Source organism: Rana temporaria, chromosome 11 (genome assembly GCF_905171775.1).
Source record: "Rana temporaria chromosome 11, aRanTem1.1, whole genome shotgun sequence".
NCBI lineage: Eukaryota > Metazoa > Chordata > Amphibia > Anura > Ranidae > Rana > Rana temporaria.
Genome location: NC_053499.1, coordinates 144,896,531 through 144,917,036, shown reverse-complemented (window position 1 = coordinate 144,917,036; position 20,506 = coordinate 144,896,531). Strand labels below are relative to the sequence as shown.

The 20,506-nt window shown below is 46.8% G+C and overlaps 1 protein-coding gene across 1 annotated transcript; it reads left to right on the top strand.

Annotated features, from left to right (window-relative positions):
• The first annotated feature begins 891 nt into the window (after nucleotides 1–891).
• On the top strand, nucleotides 892–3,712 carry IL17C (interleukin 17C). Its single transcript, XM_040329370.1, has 3 exons — nucleotides 892–1,089; nucleotides 1,888–2,207; nucleotides 2,807–3,712. The coding sequence occupies exons 1-3, from the start codon at nucleotides 1,078–1,080 to the stop codon at nucleotides 3,042–3,044; spliced, it is 570 nt and encodes a 189-aa protein (XP_040185304.1). The 5' UTR covers nucleotides 892–1,077; the 3' UTR covers nucleotides 3,045–3,712.
• Nucleotides 3,713–20,506: the final 16,794 nt, after the last annotated feature.

The following is a 20,506-nucleotide window of genomic DNA, read 5'->3' as shown; positions in this document are numbered from 1 at the left end:
AATTCTGCAATGACACTAACAATGGGACACTATTTCTCCCACTGACACCAACAACAGGGAAGCAATTCTTCATTGACAGAAATAATGGGCACTATTTCTCCACCTAACACTAAAGGTGGAACATTGTTTACTCACTACTGGTGTCGGGACATTTGCTACTCGAACTGTCCACAGTCCGGCCCCCCTAAAGTCTGAACGACCGGAAACTGTTCCCTTGTTTACAAAACTTAGAGACCCCTGATTTATAGTAAACAAGGGGAAGCCTAAAGGTCAGGGTTAGGAGTCAAGGGGCATGTGGAACAATTTTTTTTACATATATTTTGAAAGCCTAAAGCCAGAAGACCCCATTTGCCAACCAATTTCCGCCAACTGCCAACACAACAGCAAGCTTTGGGGAAATGTATACTATTACAGCAAAGAATACTATACTGTTAAAATGATACAAACTGTCATGGCTACAACAGCCAATCTTACTATTCAGTCTGAAACTTTTAGGCAAGAAAAGCTCCGGCCTCTATTGATCCTGTTCCAATTTTTCGAGTTCAAATTGGAAGCCATAAAATTAAGCTATAGCACCCGTAAGGCTTCACACACAAAAATTGGAACACATTCTACCTAAAATGTATCTTTAATCGCACCTTTTAATTTTTATTTTTTATTTTAAATCCTAAACCAAAAAACGTTTGCACAATATGGAAATTCTGAGCAAGGCGCCTGAGGCCCGGCAAGGTGTGATGGAGCATTGCTCCCCCTGCAGGGAACCTTGCAGCTTTGCATACACGGTGAAAAAATAAAAATAGATTGGAATGAATGAGTGAAATTCTTCTCGCAACTTTACCTGCAACTAACAAGGAAGTGGAACAATTGTAAATGGCACTTCCCCCTACGTAGGAGGAGGCAGTGTCCTCTACACCTGGATTTTCCGAGGGCAGGGAGAACCTTTCAGGTGTCTCTATAAAATGCTCCCATTTAGGACCACAAAACAGACTCAACAAGGCTTCAAAATCCTCTCTGGGATCATAACAAAGAACTTTCCATTGAGCAGAAAGGACAAAGCACAAGCATCCATTGTCAGCCATGCATACACTGGTAAGTCTCAGCTCATCTCAGGCAATCTGCTGTTCCGTCTACTACTTTTCTTTGCTTGAAATTCCATGCAAGGAGACATTACTATCTATTCAGATAGCTCAGGGCACTGTGATGGATTTTAGGGGCCACAGCAGAGGAAGAGGGAAAACTGATGCTTTGAATAGACCGTGGTGTCAAATTTCAGTACACCACCTACAGTCTACTAGGGGTACTGCACTTTGAAATATTTGAGTGAATTACTAGCTTGGGATACATTTTAAGCCATCAGCTATAGAAAATTCTCCAAATAAGTTGTTGGAATTCTTCTAATATTCATTTTTTTATGCAATATATACAATTTTTATGTATTTTATTAACTTTATTTAACCAATTTTTATTAAGGCTTATTGTAATTTTTCATAACACAGCATGAAATGTAGAATCAGTATTGGAATTGGACTACTGAACACAGTAAAAATAGACAAAATATTCATGTATATTTATTTAATTTAGTCTTTCTCAACCTTAGTAACATGGGCGACCCTTGAACATGCCTACCGGTCTTAGGGAACCCCTGCCAATAATTACTTGTGGCCATTGGGAAGGATCCCTCACCTTTACTGGTAGCTAAAAAGATAATTTTTGTGAGTGGTTATTCATCGAAAAGGCAGAATTAGCTCATTGATCAAGGAACCCCAAGCTACCTCTGGTTAAGTAAGGCTGGCTTAAAGTAATTGTCATCTTTTGAGGAATTTCAAGTCAGTTTAGTGACTATTCAAAACGTTTATTGAATTATTATTTTTTTCTTTTCCCTTGTAGTGGTTTTTACTGTTGGCAGTTATCTCGGCCAGTTACTGCTATGCCAGTCGTCATTTAAGAGGATCACACAAGTCCCATGAGCTTGCAAATTGTTTCAGCGACCAAGATCTGGCGGAATCGGGCGAAAAAGTGGCGCAGCGTTTCGTTGGTCACCGGATGGACTGGAATAAGTACAGCTCTGTGAAGCTGGTGGAGCAGCTGGAGAATCCTGAAAAGAGGAAAAGGCGTAAGAGGAACCCACAAGTCAGCTGCCCAAACTACGAAGTTATTTCAAAAGGCATAGACATATCCGAGCGCTCCATCTCACCCTGGACCTACAGGTAGGAAACAATCCCACACGTTACATTGTGACATCAAAGTAGGATGAGTTAAAAAATCCCAGCAGACCAACTAAGGGAGAGCTTTAACGTAAAGGCAACTTTTTGGATCATCTGATTACCAATAGCGAAGTAGATTAGTGTTCTCCACTGAGTCTTGTAGACTGACACCCTACAACAGGGGTGTCAAACTCAATATTATCGTGGGCCGCATCAGCATTATGATTGTTCTCAAAAGGGCCAGTTGTATCTGTAAGATTAGATGTCCAGCGCATCCCCTCCCATTACATTAGATGTCAAGGCCCACCCAACCATCAGAAGTTGAGTCCCCCAATCTCCCTCAAATCACAGCGCACCACCCTTTTCCTTATGCTGCTGCTGGGAAGAGGCTGGATGCATTGCTTGAAAGCAGAAAGTAAGGGTCTGGAGGAGGACCAGGATAGGTGCGAGGGTCACATGAAATGGCCTGGAGGGCCAGATTCGGCCCGCGGGCCTTGTGTTTGACACCTGTGCACAACATTACAATCACAAAGTTCTGCTGTAGGGATGAAGTTAAAATGTAGATTTGCTTTTCTAACAACAACTTTTCTCGATCTCTGCAGGATTGATGTGGATGAGGACCGCTTCCCCCAAAAGTTGGCCTTTGCCAAGTGCCTGTGCAACCACTGCATCAGCACCTTTACCGGAAAAGAGACCAGCTCCTTGAACTCTGCCGCTGTTAACCAAAGCATGCTGGTGCTGCGGAAGGAAACCTGCCCACACAACAGAAACATGTACACGTTCAGGATAGAGTACCTGAACGTCCCCGTGGCCTGCACCTGTGTCGTACCTCTTTATTAATAGAAATGATCTCTCCTATGGAGCGCCTCCAATTACCAGACCCAACGTTGTGACTATGTCACAAAAAGTTTGTTTGTTTTAAAACATTTCACTGTTTATCCTGAGCTTTCAGCGGTGGCCCCTCCGTGGTGTCGATGTTCGTCCTGTGTCGGGGGCCACCGCATTTTTCATTTTTTTTTGATTCTCAAAATGGATCACTGGTTGGTTCACAGAATCATGTAAAGTAGACTTCTCCGGTATTCACGAGAATTCTTTCCTTGCATAGTGTGATTAATGCTTTTTTATTTTTGGGGTATAAATTGTATAGTGTGAGAGGAGTAGGATTATGGGTTCAGCTGTGAACGTGGCTGTCCTTTCCAAATCTCTTTGGACTGAGCGGAAAATAACTTCCATTTTTTTTGTGGAAATTAAGGAGCCTTATCCCTGGTGTGTTAGCTTTGTGAATTGAGCCTTATGTCTTATTGTATGGTGGATGGGTCTGTGCAGGCCGAGCAGCGCAATGAAGTCCTTGAACTCTCGTTACCTGCACAGACCCTTTCAATAGTCCCAATGCTACAGATCCACCAACCCTGATACTAAACAACCTGATCTTTAATCCAATGCCCTGTACACACGATCAGGCTTTTGCCCGACCAAACTCACATCGGAATTCCGACGGAGGAAAAGAAAACGGGTTCTCTATGTAAACTCCGATGGAATTCCTCGGAATATCCGATGGGCATACACACGGTCGGAATTTCCGATGGAAAAAGTCAGTCGGACTTTTTTCATCGGAAATTTCCGATCGTGTGTACGAGGCATCAGACTAAGAGTGCTATAATATAGCACTTATTACCAGTAAAAATATTTTTTCTTTATATAAACTGTATACAGTATATACATAATCGTCTGGGATTATTATGTGTATATGAAATTGTATGTATATCAATAATTGTTAATAAGCCGATTAATATTTATTTAAGTAATATTTAAATATTTAAATCTATTGAATGTGTAATATCGTTTATATTATTTATTATTTTGTGTTATTTCTGATGACGCTGTGCGCTTATGAGATTGTTTGTTTTATTTTTATGTACTGAATGTATTGGTTTGGGGTTTGAATATGAGCCTTTATGAAGTTGTGAATTGATTGTAATTTTTTAATTGGGCTCCATTTTTCTGTATGGGCCCGGAGGTTTGGTGTTCGTCACCAGAGAGAAAAAATAAAGTTTTCTTGGAAGGAAAAAAAATGTTTTGATTATTTGCAAATTCTTTTTTTCTCCATTTTTATTTATCTGAACTCACACCTACATGAAGGGAAAGCGGGGGGGTCTCATACATCCATGTCAGTGGTGCCAATTCCAGACCAAATTGAACAATGTTGCAGATTGGTTCAATTAGCATGAATGCATCTGTCATTGTACTGTGTGAAAAAAAAATTGTTAAATTGTTGGGTTCAGTTTCTGGGGGGGGGGGGGGATGTTGTTGACAAAAATACATCTAAGCAATTAGTGAGATTCAGGGGTGTAACTACAGATCATGGAAAATGGGAGATTTTCCTAGCTTGTGACGGAAAATATTAATTATATGAAGACAGGAGGCGAGTATCTTATGCATTATCTTTCTTTCTTTTATTAATGCTCACAGCAGAAATGTGTTTCTAAAATTCTTCAGTGTAAAAAACAAAACTAAAACAACTACCACCCCCAGCAGTCCGTACAGTCACTAACCACGCCCCAACGGGGGTCTCCATAAAAGGGGGCTGCTTGTGGTGGTTCCTCCTCTTTCTTGCTGCGACACTCCCTTGAGTAAAACGGCACCAAACAAATTGTAGAGGTGTAACCCTGGAATCTAGACCGGCCGGTCGACGTCCAGAGTCTTCTGTGAAGAAGAGGCAATCCTCCACTGTGACCCAACAGGGGTCCAGGAAACGAACGATCCCAACGAGGAAACGAAGCAGGTCTATGTTTCAACCCACGGACGGGATTTCGTCATCCTTTAAACTGGATACTCCGTCTGCAACACGCAGGTTGTCGGTCAGTAACCTGTAAAGAAGAGAAAACAATCGTAATAGGGAGGGTAGGGAGGGAAGATACTCGCCTCCTGTCTTCATATAATTAATATTTTCCGTCACAAGCTAGGAAAATCTCCCATTATATATCAGACAGGAGGCTCATATCTTATGCAAGTTCAAAGCTCATGTAACAAACATATCAATGACATAGTATATGATAACCTTAAGAGAGAACTGACCTAGAAATGTGATCCCTAGGTCTGAAATAAAATTGACGGAACGTGGTCTCCGAGGACCAGTCCGCTGCTTTCAATAAATCGTAAAGAGAGCCTCCTGAAACGATCACCTTGGTGGCCATGGCACCTCTGGTGGAGTGGGCCCCGAAAAGGGTGACGTCAATCCCCGCCATGTCCATGGCGGTCCTAACCCATCGCGCCAATGAGGCAGACGAGACCGGCAGATGGGGTTTCACATAGGACAGAAGGAGCTGCGAAGAGCCCGCGGGGCGCAGAGCAGAGGTCTGGGATTCGTATGTCTGTAGACAACGAACGACGCAGAGAAGCGGATGATCCGGAAATGAAGGATAGAAAACCGAGGTGATGCCGGTTTTCGTCCTGCGTGTAATGGAAAATTCAACTCCCTGTGGTGAGAACTGTCGCCTGGAAAAGTCCAGGGCTCTAACGTCTGACACTCTCTTAACGGAGATGAGGCATAGAAGTACTGTTAATTTAATGGATAACATTTTAAGGGAGAGATCTGAGTTGTCCCCCCAACTGGCGAACATATCCAGCACCTTGGAAACGTCCCAGGTCGCTTGGTATCTAGGCCTGGGGGGACGTTGGAATTTCGCGCCTCTCAGAAGTCGACACACCAAAGGGTGTCTGCCAATGGGTAGGGAATCTACGGGATGATGATATGCTGAGATAGCTGATCGGTAGATATTAATGGAGCTATAGGAGCTACCGGAGTCAAAGGAGTCAGCCAAATAGTTAACCACTAGTGGTACAGGGGCTTGAACGGGATCAACTTGTCGTTGATCACACCAACAAACCCATCGTCTCCAGGCTGATCGATATGCCGATCTAGTCCCGGGGGCCCAGGCCATGGCGAGGAGGTTCCGAGCTGACTCTGAAAGCACTCTATCAGGGGTTGGGATCCCGATACTAACCACGCGAGAAGCGGAAGGCTGCTCTCGAGAACTAGGGGGTGAGGGTCCCCGGTCGGGTTGGTGAGGAGGTGAGGAAATTGTGGAAGAAGTCTGGGAAAATCTATCGACATTGCTAACAACAGTGGGAACCAAGGTTGGGTAGGCCACCATGGTGTTAACAGTACCACAGTTGCTCCCAGGTTGGTTATCCGGAGGAGAAGTCTGGATATTATTTGAAAGGGGGGAAAAGCGTAGTGTGTTCCCTCCGGCCAAGGTTGGCGGAGAGCGTCCACTGCATAAGCCTCCGGGTCTGGCCTCCAGCTGAAGAAGCGAGGCAGTTGACGGTTGAGTCGAGAGGCGAATAGATCGAAGGATAGCGGACCCCAAAGCTCTTGCAAGAGGAGAAAAATTGATCGTTCTAGTCTCCAATCGCTGGAGTCCCGAAGATATCGAGAGTTCCAGTCGGCCACGGAGTTGAGTGTACCCGGGATGTACTCCGCTATAGGAGTGATGTTGTGGGCCAGACAAAAGTGCCAGAAATCCTTCGCGATATATGCCAAGGCTTTGGACCTGGTGCCCCCCAGGCGGTTGACATATTGCACCGCTGCAACGTTGTCCATGCGAAAAAGAATGCAGCGTGCGGGAGAGTGAGGCATGAAGCTCTTGAGAGCAAACAGAGCTGCCAGTAGTTCTAGTGCATTGATATGGAGGGATGTCTCTGCTTGTGACCAGGTCCCTCCTGTAGAGGCTACGCCGCACCGGGCGCCCCAGCCCAAGCGGCTGGCATCCGACTCTATGACCACATCTGGATTGGGACTGAATATGGTTTTGTCGTTCCACTCGACGGCATGGTGAAGCCACCATTTCAATTCCTCGGTGGTCTCCTGACAAAGAGGGATCTCGTCCGAGTATCCGAGGCCCTGTCTTAGGTGCATGATCTTGAGCCTCTGAAGGGCTCTGTAATGCAGAGGGGCTGGAAATATGGCCTGGATAGAGGCCGCCAATAGGCCCACCAGCCGGGCCAGAGTACGTAGGGAGAGGCATCCCCTGCGAAGGGCAGAGCGAATCTCCTTGCGGATGAGCGTAAGTTTGGTCTTGGGGAGGCTGAGGGTAGACTGGATGGTGTCCACTGTAAACCCTAAAAACTCCATCTGTCTGGATGGGATTAGAACCGACTTGTCGTGGTTGATTATGAATCCTAGTTTCTGTATGAGTGACATGGTCCATGACATGTGGAGAAGAGCTTGGGGTTTTGAATGGGCCATAATGAGGATGTCGTCCAGATAAATAATCAGGCGCACTCCTCTGCTCCTTAGAGCTGCCACCACGGGTTTCATGATTTTGGTGAAACACCATGGGGCGGATGATAGGCCGAAGGGGAGGCAAGTGAACTGCCACATCTTGCCCTTCCACGGGAACCGCAGCAAATGCTGGGAGTCCGGATGTATGGGGACCGTCAGATATGCGTCTTTGAGATCTACTTTCACCAGCCAGTCCCTGGGTTGGAGAAGGTCTCTTAGGAAGTGAATCCCTTCCATTTTGAAGTGTCGATACTGGACGTGTTGATTTAAACTTCTGAGGTTGATCACTGGGCGGTAGCCCCCCCCTTTTTTGTGTACCAAAAATAGGTTGCTGATGTAACCTGGGGAAGAAGGGTCCACTTCCATAATGGCCTGTTTGGTAATCAGATCCTGCACCTCCCTGTCTATGAGAATGCTGTTTCGTTTTGCGAAACGAATGGGAGGGGGAATGATATTGAGGGGTGGCCGGGTAAGTAATTCTATCCCGAACCCCTCTACAGAACTTAAGATCCACGCGTCTGCCGTAATCGCAGACCAGGCGTGGGTAAAATATCTCAGCCGACCTCCCACTGGAATGTGATCGAGTGTGGTATAGTGTGAACTCACCGGTATAGGGTCTGGATCGAGGGTAGCCGCGTCCCCCACGTCCGCGCCAGGGTCTGCCTCTGGGAGGGAAGAACGGTGCTGGTTGAGCCACCGGGGCGGAGTAGGTTGGAGCCTGGTACTGGTATTGGGCGGAATTTCTACCCTGTGGCCTGTAAAAGTTAGCGCGGCCGGCAGAACGGCCTCTACTTCTGCCGGCCCTGTTGAAAACCTTATTGGCTCCCGTGCGTCTCAAAGAGTTTTGCGCTTTGTCTAAGCTGGAAAACAAGCCGACAAACTTATTGATGTCCTTTATGACCGAATCCCCAAATAGCATGCCCTCGGCCGATGGGCCGGGTTCAGACTCTGCCAGGTGTGAGAGTTGGGGATCTAGGCGCATCAGGATGGACCTGCGCCGTTCTACAGAACATGCCGTATTGGCGGTGCCTGCTAAGCATAGGGCTCTTTGCGCCCAACCTCTCAGTTGTGGTAAATCAACTGCTTGTCCCGAGGTTACTGCCTGCTCGGACAAGTTGAGGATTTTGGTCAATGGTCCCATAAGATCCAGGACGCGATCTTGTATTGATCGAAAGGACCTCTCTATGCCCTTCTTTTGAAATTTACCTGTTTTGATCAGGTATTTTGTAAGGACTGGGTCTACCTCCGGGGTAGCCACCACTTTCTTGGGCAACGAGGGTCTGGGGCACTCAGCCCTCAATTTGTTGCGAGCTGTTCTGTCCAGGGATTTCCTGGCCCATAGCTCTACATACTGTGCCACATGTGGCAGGGGTGTCCAGTCTCCGGAACGCGGGTGCGTAATCGCGTCCGGGTGGAATAATGGTTCCCCCAAAGCGTCCAGGAGGACATCGTCCTGCGTAGCAGGATTGGCGATTGTGTCAGTCGCCATGGCCCCAGCATCATGACTGATAGATTCGGAATCTGATAACTCTGATGCGTCAGAAAAGTCGGCTGATTCCTCCGCAGAGGAATCCTCGTAGGAGTCCGGCTTAGTTCTTCTAGCGGACCTATACCCCTTTTGAGTCTCCCTGGGGTCCAGGGGTCGAGCAGAGTCAGATAGATGCTGGGGACGGTGGCCCGTGGTAGGGGCTACCTGTTGCACGCTATTTTCTTCCCCTGCCGGGGAGTCAAGTACCACCAGGGTGTGCTTTCTTTTGTGTAAGACTTTACCCTTTTTTAAAGGTGGTTCGCCGCTCTGAGGCGGTGGTGTAGGTACCACAGTGGGCTGTAGAGCCCAAGCGGACGGGGCAGTGGAGGCCAGGGCTGCTTGGATGGACATTTGAATAATATCCTGCAGTTGCGAAGCACTTAAGGTATGTGAAGTGCTATTGGGGTTACCTTCTCCATTAAGGGATTGAGGGTTAATCTCAGACATTTCAATATAAATATCTAGTCTGTAGAATGAGAATCAAATAGTGCAGGGATAGCACTGAATGTATCTAGAATTATATATATATGTTCTATACTGATCCGCTGTACAGTATCTCTATACTGTGAATCTACTGTAAATAAGCCGACTGGCCCTCTCAGTGACAGTTATGGACTATAGGTCCTGTAGTGATATACCCTGCTAGGCTATAAATCCTGTAGAGATAGGGATGTTAATAGAAGGGGGTGCGAGCGGTAACGCTATTACCCGGGAAGAGCAGGGGAAATCTACTGCCTCAGGCTCCAACTTGTCCTCCCTTCCGTAGGCGCCGAATGGCGACGGAGGGGAGGGGAGCTTGGGCTGTCCCAGCGGCCCGGGAACGAAGTCTCGCGAGACTTCGGCCGCTTGGTGCTGATTGGAGGAGCGCTCGGGGAAGACGCTCCGCCCCCCCCGAACGCGCGCGCTGTCTGTAGTGAAAGCTGAGGGAGACGTGTTCTCCCTCAGAATGGCGGAGAAATGCCAGGTACGCAGCGGGGGAGTCAGCAGGGTACTGCAATAACGCTGCTGGTTTAGAATGTCGGGAAAAACGCGATCTTAGAGGGAAAAATTTTTCCTGTCAGAACAGCGATCTAGGGGGACATTAACAGTGATAGAATATCACAGTGGGAAATAAGATGGCAAAAGTACATAAACTGGTATATAGTACATTGATGATAAGAGTAAACAGAGGGAAGAAAAGGAACAGGGATGGAAGGATCCCTGAAGTCCCTAGTAAAAAAAAAAAAACTGACATCAAACTGATGATAACAACAAAAGTACTTATCTGATCCTGTGAGCAGAAAGAAAGAGGAGGAACCACCACAAGCAGCCCCCTTTTATGGAGACCCCCGTTGGGGCGTGGTTAGTGACTGTACGGACTGCTGGGGGTGGTAGTTGTTTTAGTTTTGTTTTTTACACTGAAGAATTTTAGAAACACATTTCTGCTGTGAGCATTAATAAAAGAAAGAAAGATAATGCATAAGATATGAGCCTCCTGTCTGATATATAATTGTGATAGGGCCCCCTGGTGACCTCCTATTGTCATTGATCATATAACACAAAGTATGCCTTTATCGAGAGCCGTCAGCTCAGTCAGTACATTACAGGAGCAGAGTTGAGGATGGAGGAGGTAAGGGCAGAGCAGCAGTGCAGGGAATTATTATTATTATTATACAGGATTTATATAGTGCCCACCGTTTGCGCAGCACTCAACAAAATGAAGGCAAACTTTACAGTTACATTACAATTTTGTACAAGAAGTGTTGGAAGAGGTGGTGTAGTACTCATTTAAAAGAAAATAATTTCAGTGCTGGTCGGGACGATCAGAAGCTCTGAGGGTAATAAATCTACACTACGAAGATAAACAAGTTCATCTTAGTAGACGGCCTGCAAAGGGGACCTGTGACTGGTATAGAGATATGGGGCCAGATCCACAGCCAGCTGCCGTAACTTAAATATTCCCGTTTAAGTTACACTGCCGGAAAATTTCTACCTAAGTGCCCGATCCACAAAGCACTTACCTAGAAATTTTCGGCTGTGTAACTTAAATCCGGCCGGCGCAAGGCGTTCCTATTCAAATGGGGCGAGTCCCATTTAAATTAGGCGCGCTCCCGCGCTGGCCGTACTGCGCATGCTCACGACGTCATTTTCCCGACGTGCTTTGCGCGGTTTTACGTTGCGCCGGGTTTTGAGAATCGCGACGGGCGTAAAAAAAAAAATACGAGTTGCGGCGGGGAAAAAAAAATTGGAAAAAAAAAAGACGGCGACGTGGGATAGAAGGGTCTACTTTTACAAGGTGTAAACAGTTTAGGCCTTGTAAAAGCAGCCCTAATTTTACGATTGCAAACTAATACTTACGGAGAAAAAAAAGAAAGTTGAAAAGCATCGTGGATCTCCGTAAGTGCTAATTTGCATACCCGAAGTGGCATTTCGACTCAAAATGCCCCCAGCGGCGGATGAGGTACTGCATCCTAAGATCCGACAGTGTAAGTCCCTTACACATGTCGGATCTTCTGTCTATCTCTTGGAAACTGATTCTGTGGATCAGTTCCAAAGATAAAAACAGGGATACGACGGCGTATCAGTAGATACGCCGGTGTATCCCTTTTGTGGACTACCCCCATTGGGTCTAAGGTCCCCAAACCAAAGAGCCAAAAAAAGGGGGGGGGCACAGTTGGACTATTGCGGTACTGGTAAATTGGATAACAAAAATACAGTTGAAATTATAAGAGATATGATTTTATTAAATACAGAATCAAAAAGGACACAATAAAGAAATTAAAATGGTAACGACCATACATAACACCAATAAAATAATTCCCAGAGAGGGGAAAATGTGTGGGTTGACGGTCGCCACATTAGTCTTGACTAGTTTCGCGGCGATAGCTGCTTCGTCAGAAGCATGTCTACAATAGAATTGAAAAACAAACAATTATACAAATAACAAGTTGCAAGATATAAATTGGGGAGCAAGGGGCTCAGCTGCTTACCTAAGGGGACCCCGCAAAGGAGGGAGGCGGGGGTCACCATAAAGAGTCCCATGTGGCAGCCAGGGGGCAGACGTATAGGGAAGGATCTGCTTGTCAAATATGTAAAATAATATAATATAATGGTTAGTGTAAGAGGCCCTGGCCTAGGACTGTTGGGGAGGTGCGTAATCGCACGTGTTGACTACCAGTGAGGCTGCATTCACACTATAGCGTACTGAATCACTGCGTTTTGTCCCACGAATTGCGGCGGCAAATAGCGGCGTTTTGTACCGCGATTTGCGGCGACAAAACGCAGCGATTGTGAATGCAGCCTGTGACCCCCTCTATGGAGATGGTTCACATCTCCTAGCCGAACGCCGAAAGACGCCTGAAAAAAAGGTCCGGGACCTTTTTTCAGGCGGCAGGCATCAGGTGTTTGGCGTGGAGATGTGAACCATCTCCATAGAGGGCAATGCTAAAGCATCCCTCTGGCGTGTCGGGGCGGCAGCGGCGTTCACACTACAGGCGTATTTACGCCTAGGTGTGAACGGGGCCTGATGAAGAAAATGAGAAAAAATAATGTGAGGATGTGGGTGGGGGACAACAAAGGGCCTCCCTTGGGTGGCATGCGACAGACATTGGGGTGGTTAACTCCGCCTCCGGCCCCTCGCATCCCACCATTTAGCACTCCCCAGCTTTTGGGGAGTAGCCTCTGCTTAAATATTATTACCCTAACCTTATGTAGTTCACCATATTCAATGGTGTCACTTAGACGACCTCTCATTGCCAACTGCTGTGGCTTAGTCTGTATTAGAGGCTTTGGATTGTCCCTTCTATCCAGTGTTTGACCTACCATCAGACTGGATTGGATAACCTCAGCCCCCCCCAAGACCACTGCTCAAGTCTGCCCAACGCAAATCACAATTGCAAGGACACACTGAGCATCCCCCTCCCTACCACCCTTGAGTATATACCTTCAGCCCCATTTGGGTGATCCCCCTCGGCAGGGAAGGTCAGTTCCTTGCCGTAGCGGGATAGTTACATAGTTAGTCAGGTTGAAAAAAGACACAAGTCCATCCAGTTCAACCACAAAAAATAAAAAAAACAAAATAAAAAACACAGTAAAATCCCATACACCCAACTCCATTCCCACAGTTGATCCAGAGGAAGGCAAAAAACCCCAGCAGAGCATGATCCAATTTGCTACAGCAGGGGAAAAAATTCCTTCCTGATCCCCCAAGAGGCAATCGGATTTACCCTGGATCAACTTTACCTACAAATCTTAGTACTCAGTTATATTATGTACATTTAGGAAAGAATCCAGGACTTTCTTAAAGCAATCTACTGAGCTGGCCAAAACCACCTCTGGTGGGAGTCTATTCCACATTTCCACAGCTCTTACTGTGAAAAAACCTTTCCGCATTTGGAGGTGAAATCTCTTTTCCTATAGACGTAAAGAGTGCCCCCTTGTCCTCAGTGTTGACTGTAAAGTGAATAACTCAACACCAAGTTCACTATATGGACCCCTTATATATTTGTACATGTGGATCATATCCCCTCTTATTCTCCTCTTCTCAAGAGCGAATAAATTCAGTTCCTCTAATCTTTCCTCATAGCTGAGCTCCTCCATGCTTCTTATCAGTTTGGTTGCCCTTCTCTGCACTTTCTCCAGTTCTCCGATGTCCTTTTTGAGAACTGGTGCCCAAAACTGGACTGCATATTCCAGATGAGGTCTTACTAATGATTTGTACCGAGGAACATTATATCTCTCTCTCTGGAGTCCATACCTCTCTTAATACAAGAAAGGACTTTGCTCGCTTTGGAAACCCCAGCTTGGCATTGCATGCCATTATTGAGCTTATGATCAACTAAAACCCCCAGATCCTTCTCCACTACGGATCCACCCAGTTGTACTCCCCCTAGTATGTCCGGGATGTATTATGCCACCACCAAAGCCTTTTTGCTCCACTCCCACATGCCCCTAGCGCTCGCAATTGGTTGCTTCGGTCCACCTTGGTGCTCATTACTTATTGAGCATCATTATACAATGTGTACTCTATTTGTACTGTATTTTTATTAATTGTATTCTTATTGTATATGTTACATCAATTTGTATTCTCCGTGTACATGTATTCAATTTTCCTACTGGGCTCAGCTGCTCGCCTCCCCCCAGTTAGCTCCAGGTGAGGACGGGCGTCTCCGGAACTCCATCCGGCGGCGGCCTAGGTATCACCTTGGCGAGTTCAACAGCCCCGCCCCCGGGGCTGTACCTCGTCTGCTATCTTGTCCCATGTGGGTTCCCGCCCCTTAATCCCCGGATGATGGTACTTTTATTACAACGTCTATGTATAACTACTTTGGAGGCTATACTTTAATTCACATCGATCTGTGACTGGTGACAACCATTCTGAAGTCTCCTCCTATACATCTGATGTCACAGACAATACAACAGGCATGTCCAAAATCCAGCCCGCAGGCCAAAAGCGGCCCACGTTCCTGTTTCAGACGGCCCGCCTGGTAATTTTGACATATATATCTTTTGTGGCCCCCAACGAATCCATGAGCGCCGGGAGCCACAAAAGATATATATGCTGACTGCCTTGGAGGGGGCGGGATGAGTGCCGTGCATACAGGAGAGGAGTATTTCCTGCTTACACAGCGTCCTGACTAAAAGGAAGTTCCATCTCCTGAGCTGCCATTGGACAACTGTTCTGTCCATCATAGGAGGTGGAACTTTCTATTAAAGAGGTTCCTGAGAAAACAGGAGTTTCTCCTGTATGTGTGTTAGCGCTCGTCCCGCCCCCTCCTTGTCTTCAGGCTGCAGATGGGCATGAATCAGGCTGCACTGATGGCAATGGTGAGTCTGCATTCATGTCAATGTGAGTGCTGCATTCATGGCAATGGGGTTCTGCATTCATGGCAATGGAGTACTGCTAGGGTTGCCACCTGTCCAGGATTCACCTGGACAGTCCAGGTTTTGAATCATGTGTCCGGGTTTCAGGTGGACTGAAACCCAGACACATTATTCAGACCAGGCTGTAGCTCCTCAAGTAACCAAGATAGTCACACCCAAATCACTGCTGCCGTCTGGGTGCTGCAGGCGGCTGTCTGGGGGCAGGTTCAGCATCACTAAGGTAAAAGCCATGATGTCAGCAGGAGCAATTTGAGCACACCCATTGTTCGCTGCTACACACCAAAGGTGTCCCAGGCTGCTAAAGTGTTCGGGTTTGACTTGAAGAAAAGGTGGCAACAATGGGGGTGCTGCATTCATGGCAATGTGGGTGCTGCATTCATGGCAATGGAGTGCTGCATTAATGGCAATGTGGAGTGCTGCATTCATGGCAATGTGGGTGCTGCATTCACGGCAATGGGGTGATGCATTCACAGTAATGGGGTGCTGCATTCATGGCAATTGGGTGCTGCATTCATGGAAATGGAGTGCTGCATTCATGGCAATGGAGTGCTGCATTCATGGCAATGGGATTTTGCAGCATTCGTGGCAATGGAGTGCTGCATTCATGGCAATGGAGGGCTGCATTCATGGGAATGGGATTTTGTGGCATTCGTGGCAATGGAGTGCTGCATTCATGGCAATGGAGTGCTGCATTCTTGGTAATGGGGTTTGCGGCATTCATGGCAATGGAGTGCTGCATTCATGGAAATGGAGTGCTGCATTCTTGGTAATGGGTTTGCAGCATTCATGGCAGTGGAGTGCTGCTTTTATGGCAATGGGATGCTGCATTATTGGCAATATGGGTGCATGGGCGTCCGCTGAAATTTTTTCAGGGGGGGGGTGCTTCCGCAGTGACAATACACAGTCGCATTTAACCCTTTCTTCAAACGCTAGCAGGGGTTAAAAGCACCCTGCTAGCGGCCAAATAGCGCAGCTAAAACGATGGTAAAGCGGTGCTTTACCGATAACGCGGCCAGCTGGTAGTGTGAAATAGCTCTTGGGATAATTCAGCTTCACTCCATGCCCATATAAATATAGCCTAGAGAATGTATAGACCCCCCTTCAGCACAGATGGACCCCCCTTTCAGCACAGACCCCTCCATTCAGCACAGACCACCCATTCTGCACAGACACCTCCATTCAGCACACATGGACCCCCCCTTCAGCACAGCCCCCCCATTCAGCACAGACCCCCCCTTCAGCACAGATGGACCCCCCCCCCATCCCATTCAGTACCTCAGATCAGCCATCAGCACGGCATGGGCACAGCAGGTTCCCTGTGTACACATAAACACTGGAGGGGGAGGTGGCTTCACTCTGCTCACTGTGTCTGTGTGACATCCGGCCCGGGACTGCTCAGACAGCCCACAGCCGCGAGATTCTTCAACACCTTCTCCATTTTCCAGGGGGGGTCAATTGCCCCCCTTGCCCTATGGAGCGGACGCCCATGTATGGGTGCTGCATTTGTGGCAATGTAGTGCTGCATTCATTGCAATGGGGTTTGCAGCATTCATGGCAATGGGGTGCTGCATTCATGGCAATGGAGTGCTGCATTCATGGCAATGTGGGTGCTGCATTCAAGGCAATGGGGTTTGCGGCATTCATGGCAATGGGGTTTGCGGCATTCATCGCAATGGGGTTTGCGGCATTCATGGCAATGGGGTTTGCGGCATTCATGGAACGCCCAAGCTCATCTCTTCACCACACACAGCCACAAAAGCAAAATAATTCTTGTTGGGCAGTGAATTAGTTGCTCGGACGAACACACTTAGATCGAATTTTAATGGTTCACAGAATGTCAGGTAAAATGGTCGGCCCTCAAGCATGTTCACTTCATCAAATCTGGTCCTCTTTGAAAGAAGTTAGGACACCCCTTGAATACAGGGCCGGCGACTACAGCAACCTCTGCAATCCTTAGTAATAGAATGATCGGTAATTCTCACACTGCAATCCTTAGTAATAGAATGATCGGTAATTCTCACACTGCAATCCTTAGTAATAGAATGATCGGTAATTCTCACACTGCAATCCTTAGTAATAGAATGATCGGTAATTCTCACACTACAATCCTTAGTAATAGAATGATCGGTAATTCTCACACTGCAATCCTTAGTAATAGAATGATCGGTAATTCTCACACTGCAATCCTTAGTAATAGAATGATCGGTAATTCTCACACTGCAATCCTTAGTAATAGAATGATCGGTATGTGTTATCTTCATATGAATTCTAATTTTCTGTTTATATTGTTGCAACAAAATTCCATGATGGGTCTCCCTTCCACTGGAGGCCCCGTAGCGCCTGCGTGGGCTGATCTTATTTTTACACCCCGGGTGAGACTGGAAAATAAGAAGAAGAAGACTTCCTTATTTTTAGTTCCAGCTTAAATCTGTGTGAAATTCTTTCCATTCCTCGCCCCGCTACCAGGCAGGTGTAATTCTATAAATTGGCTTATCATGTTCTCTGTATCTATACACTACGCCATGAAATCCCGTCCGTCTGCATAGTTTACAATTCTCACACTTTTCCCATGTGCTTTTGTCAAATAAAATTCTAGAGAAATGGAAGGCGATGAAATGACAAGACACCTGTTTTATCTCACAGTGGAAACTCTCTATTATGTAGCAATAGGAAGTGTCACACTGCTTCCTACAGTGGGGAGAATAGGTATTTGATCCCCAAGCAAAACATGACTTGGTACTTGGTGGAGAAACCCTTGTTGGCAATCACAGAGGTCAGACGTTTCTTGTGGTTGGTGATCAGGTTTTCACACATCTCAGGAGGGATTTTGGTCCACTCTTCTTTACAGATCTTCTCTAAAGGTTTCTTGGCTGTCCCTTGGCAACTCAACGTTTCAGCTCCCTCCATAAATTCTCTGTAGGATTAAGGTCTGGAGACTGGCAGGGCCGATCCTAGGGTCACAGACGCCTGGGTGCAGAAATATTTCTGGCGACCCCACATGGGCGTGGTCATCTTACTAACTCCTCCTCTTTACAAATGTTTCTATGGCTATGACTCAACCACAGAGATGCTCCCCTAGCCAACATTCCGTCGGAAAAAAAAATCTACGGTTTTGTTGTCGGAATGTCAGATCGCGTGTACGCTGCACAAGACCTCAACGTGCTTCTTCTGAGCCACTCCTTTGTTGCCTTGGTGGTATGTTTTGGGTCATTGTCATGCTGGAAGATCCATCCGCGACCCATCTTCCATATTCTGGCCGAGGGAAGAAGGTTCTCCTCCAAGATTTTACAATACATGGTCCTGTCCATTGGCCCCTCAATGCGGCAAAGTCGGCCTGTACCTTTAGCAGAGAAACAGCCACAAAGCATCATGTTTCCACCACCATGCTTCACAGTAGGGATGGTGTTCTTAGGGTCATAGTCAGCATTTTTCTTCCTCCAAACACAGCGGGTCGAGGTAATGCCAAAGAGCTCGATTTTAGTCTCATCTGACTACAGCACTTTCTCCCAATCCTTCTCTGAATCATTTAGATGTTCATTGGCAAACATCAGACGGGCCGTACATTAAGGTGACTAGATTTTAAAATTAAATCCGGGGACATTTTTTTTTGTCGGCAATCAGCGTCTCATAGCTGGACTGCAATATTGTGGCAGACAAATCGGACACAAAGTGACACTTTGTGGGAACCAGTGACACTAACACAGTGATCAGTGCTAAAAATATACACTGTCACTGTAGTAACGACACTTGTTGGGAAGGAGATAACATCTAGGGCAATCAAAGGGTTAAATGTGTGCCTAACAAGTGTTTTTTTTACTGTGGGAGAGATGTTTTTACTAAGGGAAGGCATAGATCCCTGTACCTGCTTTGTATAATGACAGAAAGGCAATCTGCCTTGTTTACATAGCCAGACCACTGTTCTGCCTGTGTACCGATGGACATCGAGTCTGCCGGAGCCGATGATTGGCTCCAATACCCAGAAATGCAGGATCACTGCTGCCCCTGTTCAAATCAAATCCGGGGACAAAACCCGGGGACAGACATGGCCCGGGGACATTGTCCTCAATCCAGGGACTGTCCCCGGAAACCGGGGACGTTTGGACACCCTACTGTACATGTGCCTTCCTGAGGAGGGGGACCTTGCAAGGACTGCAGGATTTCAATCCATGGCGGCATATTGTGTTACCAATGGTTTGTTTGGTGACTGTGGTCCCAACTGCCTTGAGATCCTTCAGCTCCTCCCGTGTAGTTCTGAGCTGATCCCTCACTTTTCTCATGACCATCCTCACCCCATGAGGCAAAGTCCTGCATGGAGCTCCACACTGAGAGCGATTGATGGTTATTTTGTATTTCTTCCATTTGCGAATAATCGCTCCGACAGTTGTCTCCTTCTCATCAAACTTCTTGCTGATGGTCTTGTAGTCCATTCCAGCCTTGTGCAGGTCTACAATCTTGTCCCTGATGTCCCCCGACAGTTCTTTGGTCTTTCCCATGATGGTGAGGTTTGAATGAAAGAAAGATTCTGTGGACGGATGTTTTATACACACACATAATGAGTTGTCGTCAGGAGCTCCTTCTTATGTCGACTAAAGTCCTGCAAGCAGCTTATTTGCAGTGCTTTAAGAGCAGTGAATACACCGCTCCTAAAGCACCCCTGCACATTGAAATCGATGGGCAGCGCCGGCAAAGTTCCCAGAAGACAGCAGGGACCACTCAGGTCCCAGAAGACAGCAAGGACCACTCGGGTCCCAGAAGACAGCAGGGACCATTCAGAACGTTCAGCGCGACTCGTGCATGCGCAGTAGGGAACCAGGCTGTGAAGCCACAAGGCTTCGCTTCCTGATTCCTTTACTAGCAATGCCAGCACCTCCACCCGGGAGCCGAGGAATACTTGGCCTTCGGGTGTCCACATTGCTGGCGCGCGCCGCGCGCTGGACAGGTAAGTGTTCTTATTCTAAAAGTCAGCAGCTGCAGTATTTGTAACTGCTGACTTTTCATATTTTTTTTTTGGCGGAACTCCGCTTTAAGAGAATTCTGCAACACAGTGATATTCCTTCAAACCCCTTAATAAATTGTTACATGCACATATAAAAAATATATACTATACAAATACAACAATACAGTTCCAATGTGTGTACCAAGTATAAAGATGATCAAAAAAGACCTAATAACCAGTCTCTTTAAAATCACTCCGTGATTGGTGCGCTCAATAATAATTATAGAAATGGTGATCCGCTTCCAAAACCACTCCCAGCACCATGCTCTTTATACTCTCACCTTGGAGGTTGGAGCCAGATAATTAGCGGCTTAATAGCAGATTTCACTTTTCAGGTTAAAAAAGTGGAAGCTCCGCTTGTTCGCACCCTCCCCCCAGCCCGCTGCCACATTTGGTACCTTTCAGGGGGAGTGGATACCTGTCAAAGCCAGATATCCGCTCCGACTTCCGTGTGAGATCGTCGCAGCCAGAGCAGAAAGTACCAGAAACCTAACAAACTGACTATAATATGTACAAAATATACACTCACCAAAATACCCAGTGAGTGGCAGTTGTGTGGAGGAAAATGCATTGTTGATGTCAGAGGAGAATGGGCAGGCTGGTTCTAGATAATAGAAAGGCAACAGTGACTC

What these genes read in the sequence shown, in the direction of transcription:
- IL17C (XM_040329370.1), top strand. An exon ending in ATCTCACCCTGGACCTACAG is followed by an intron (nt 2,208 to 2,806) that starts GTAGGAAACAAT and finishes CGATCTCTGCAG; the next exon opens with GATTGATGTGGATGAGGACC.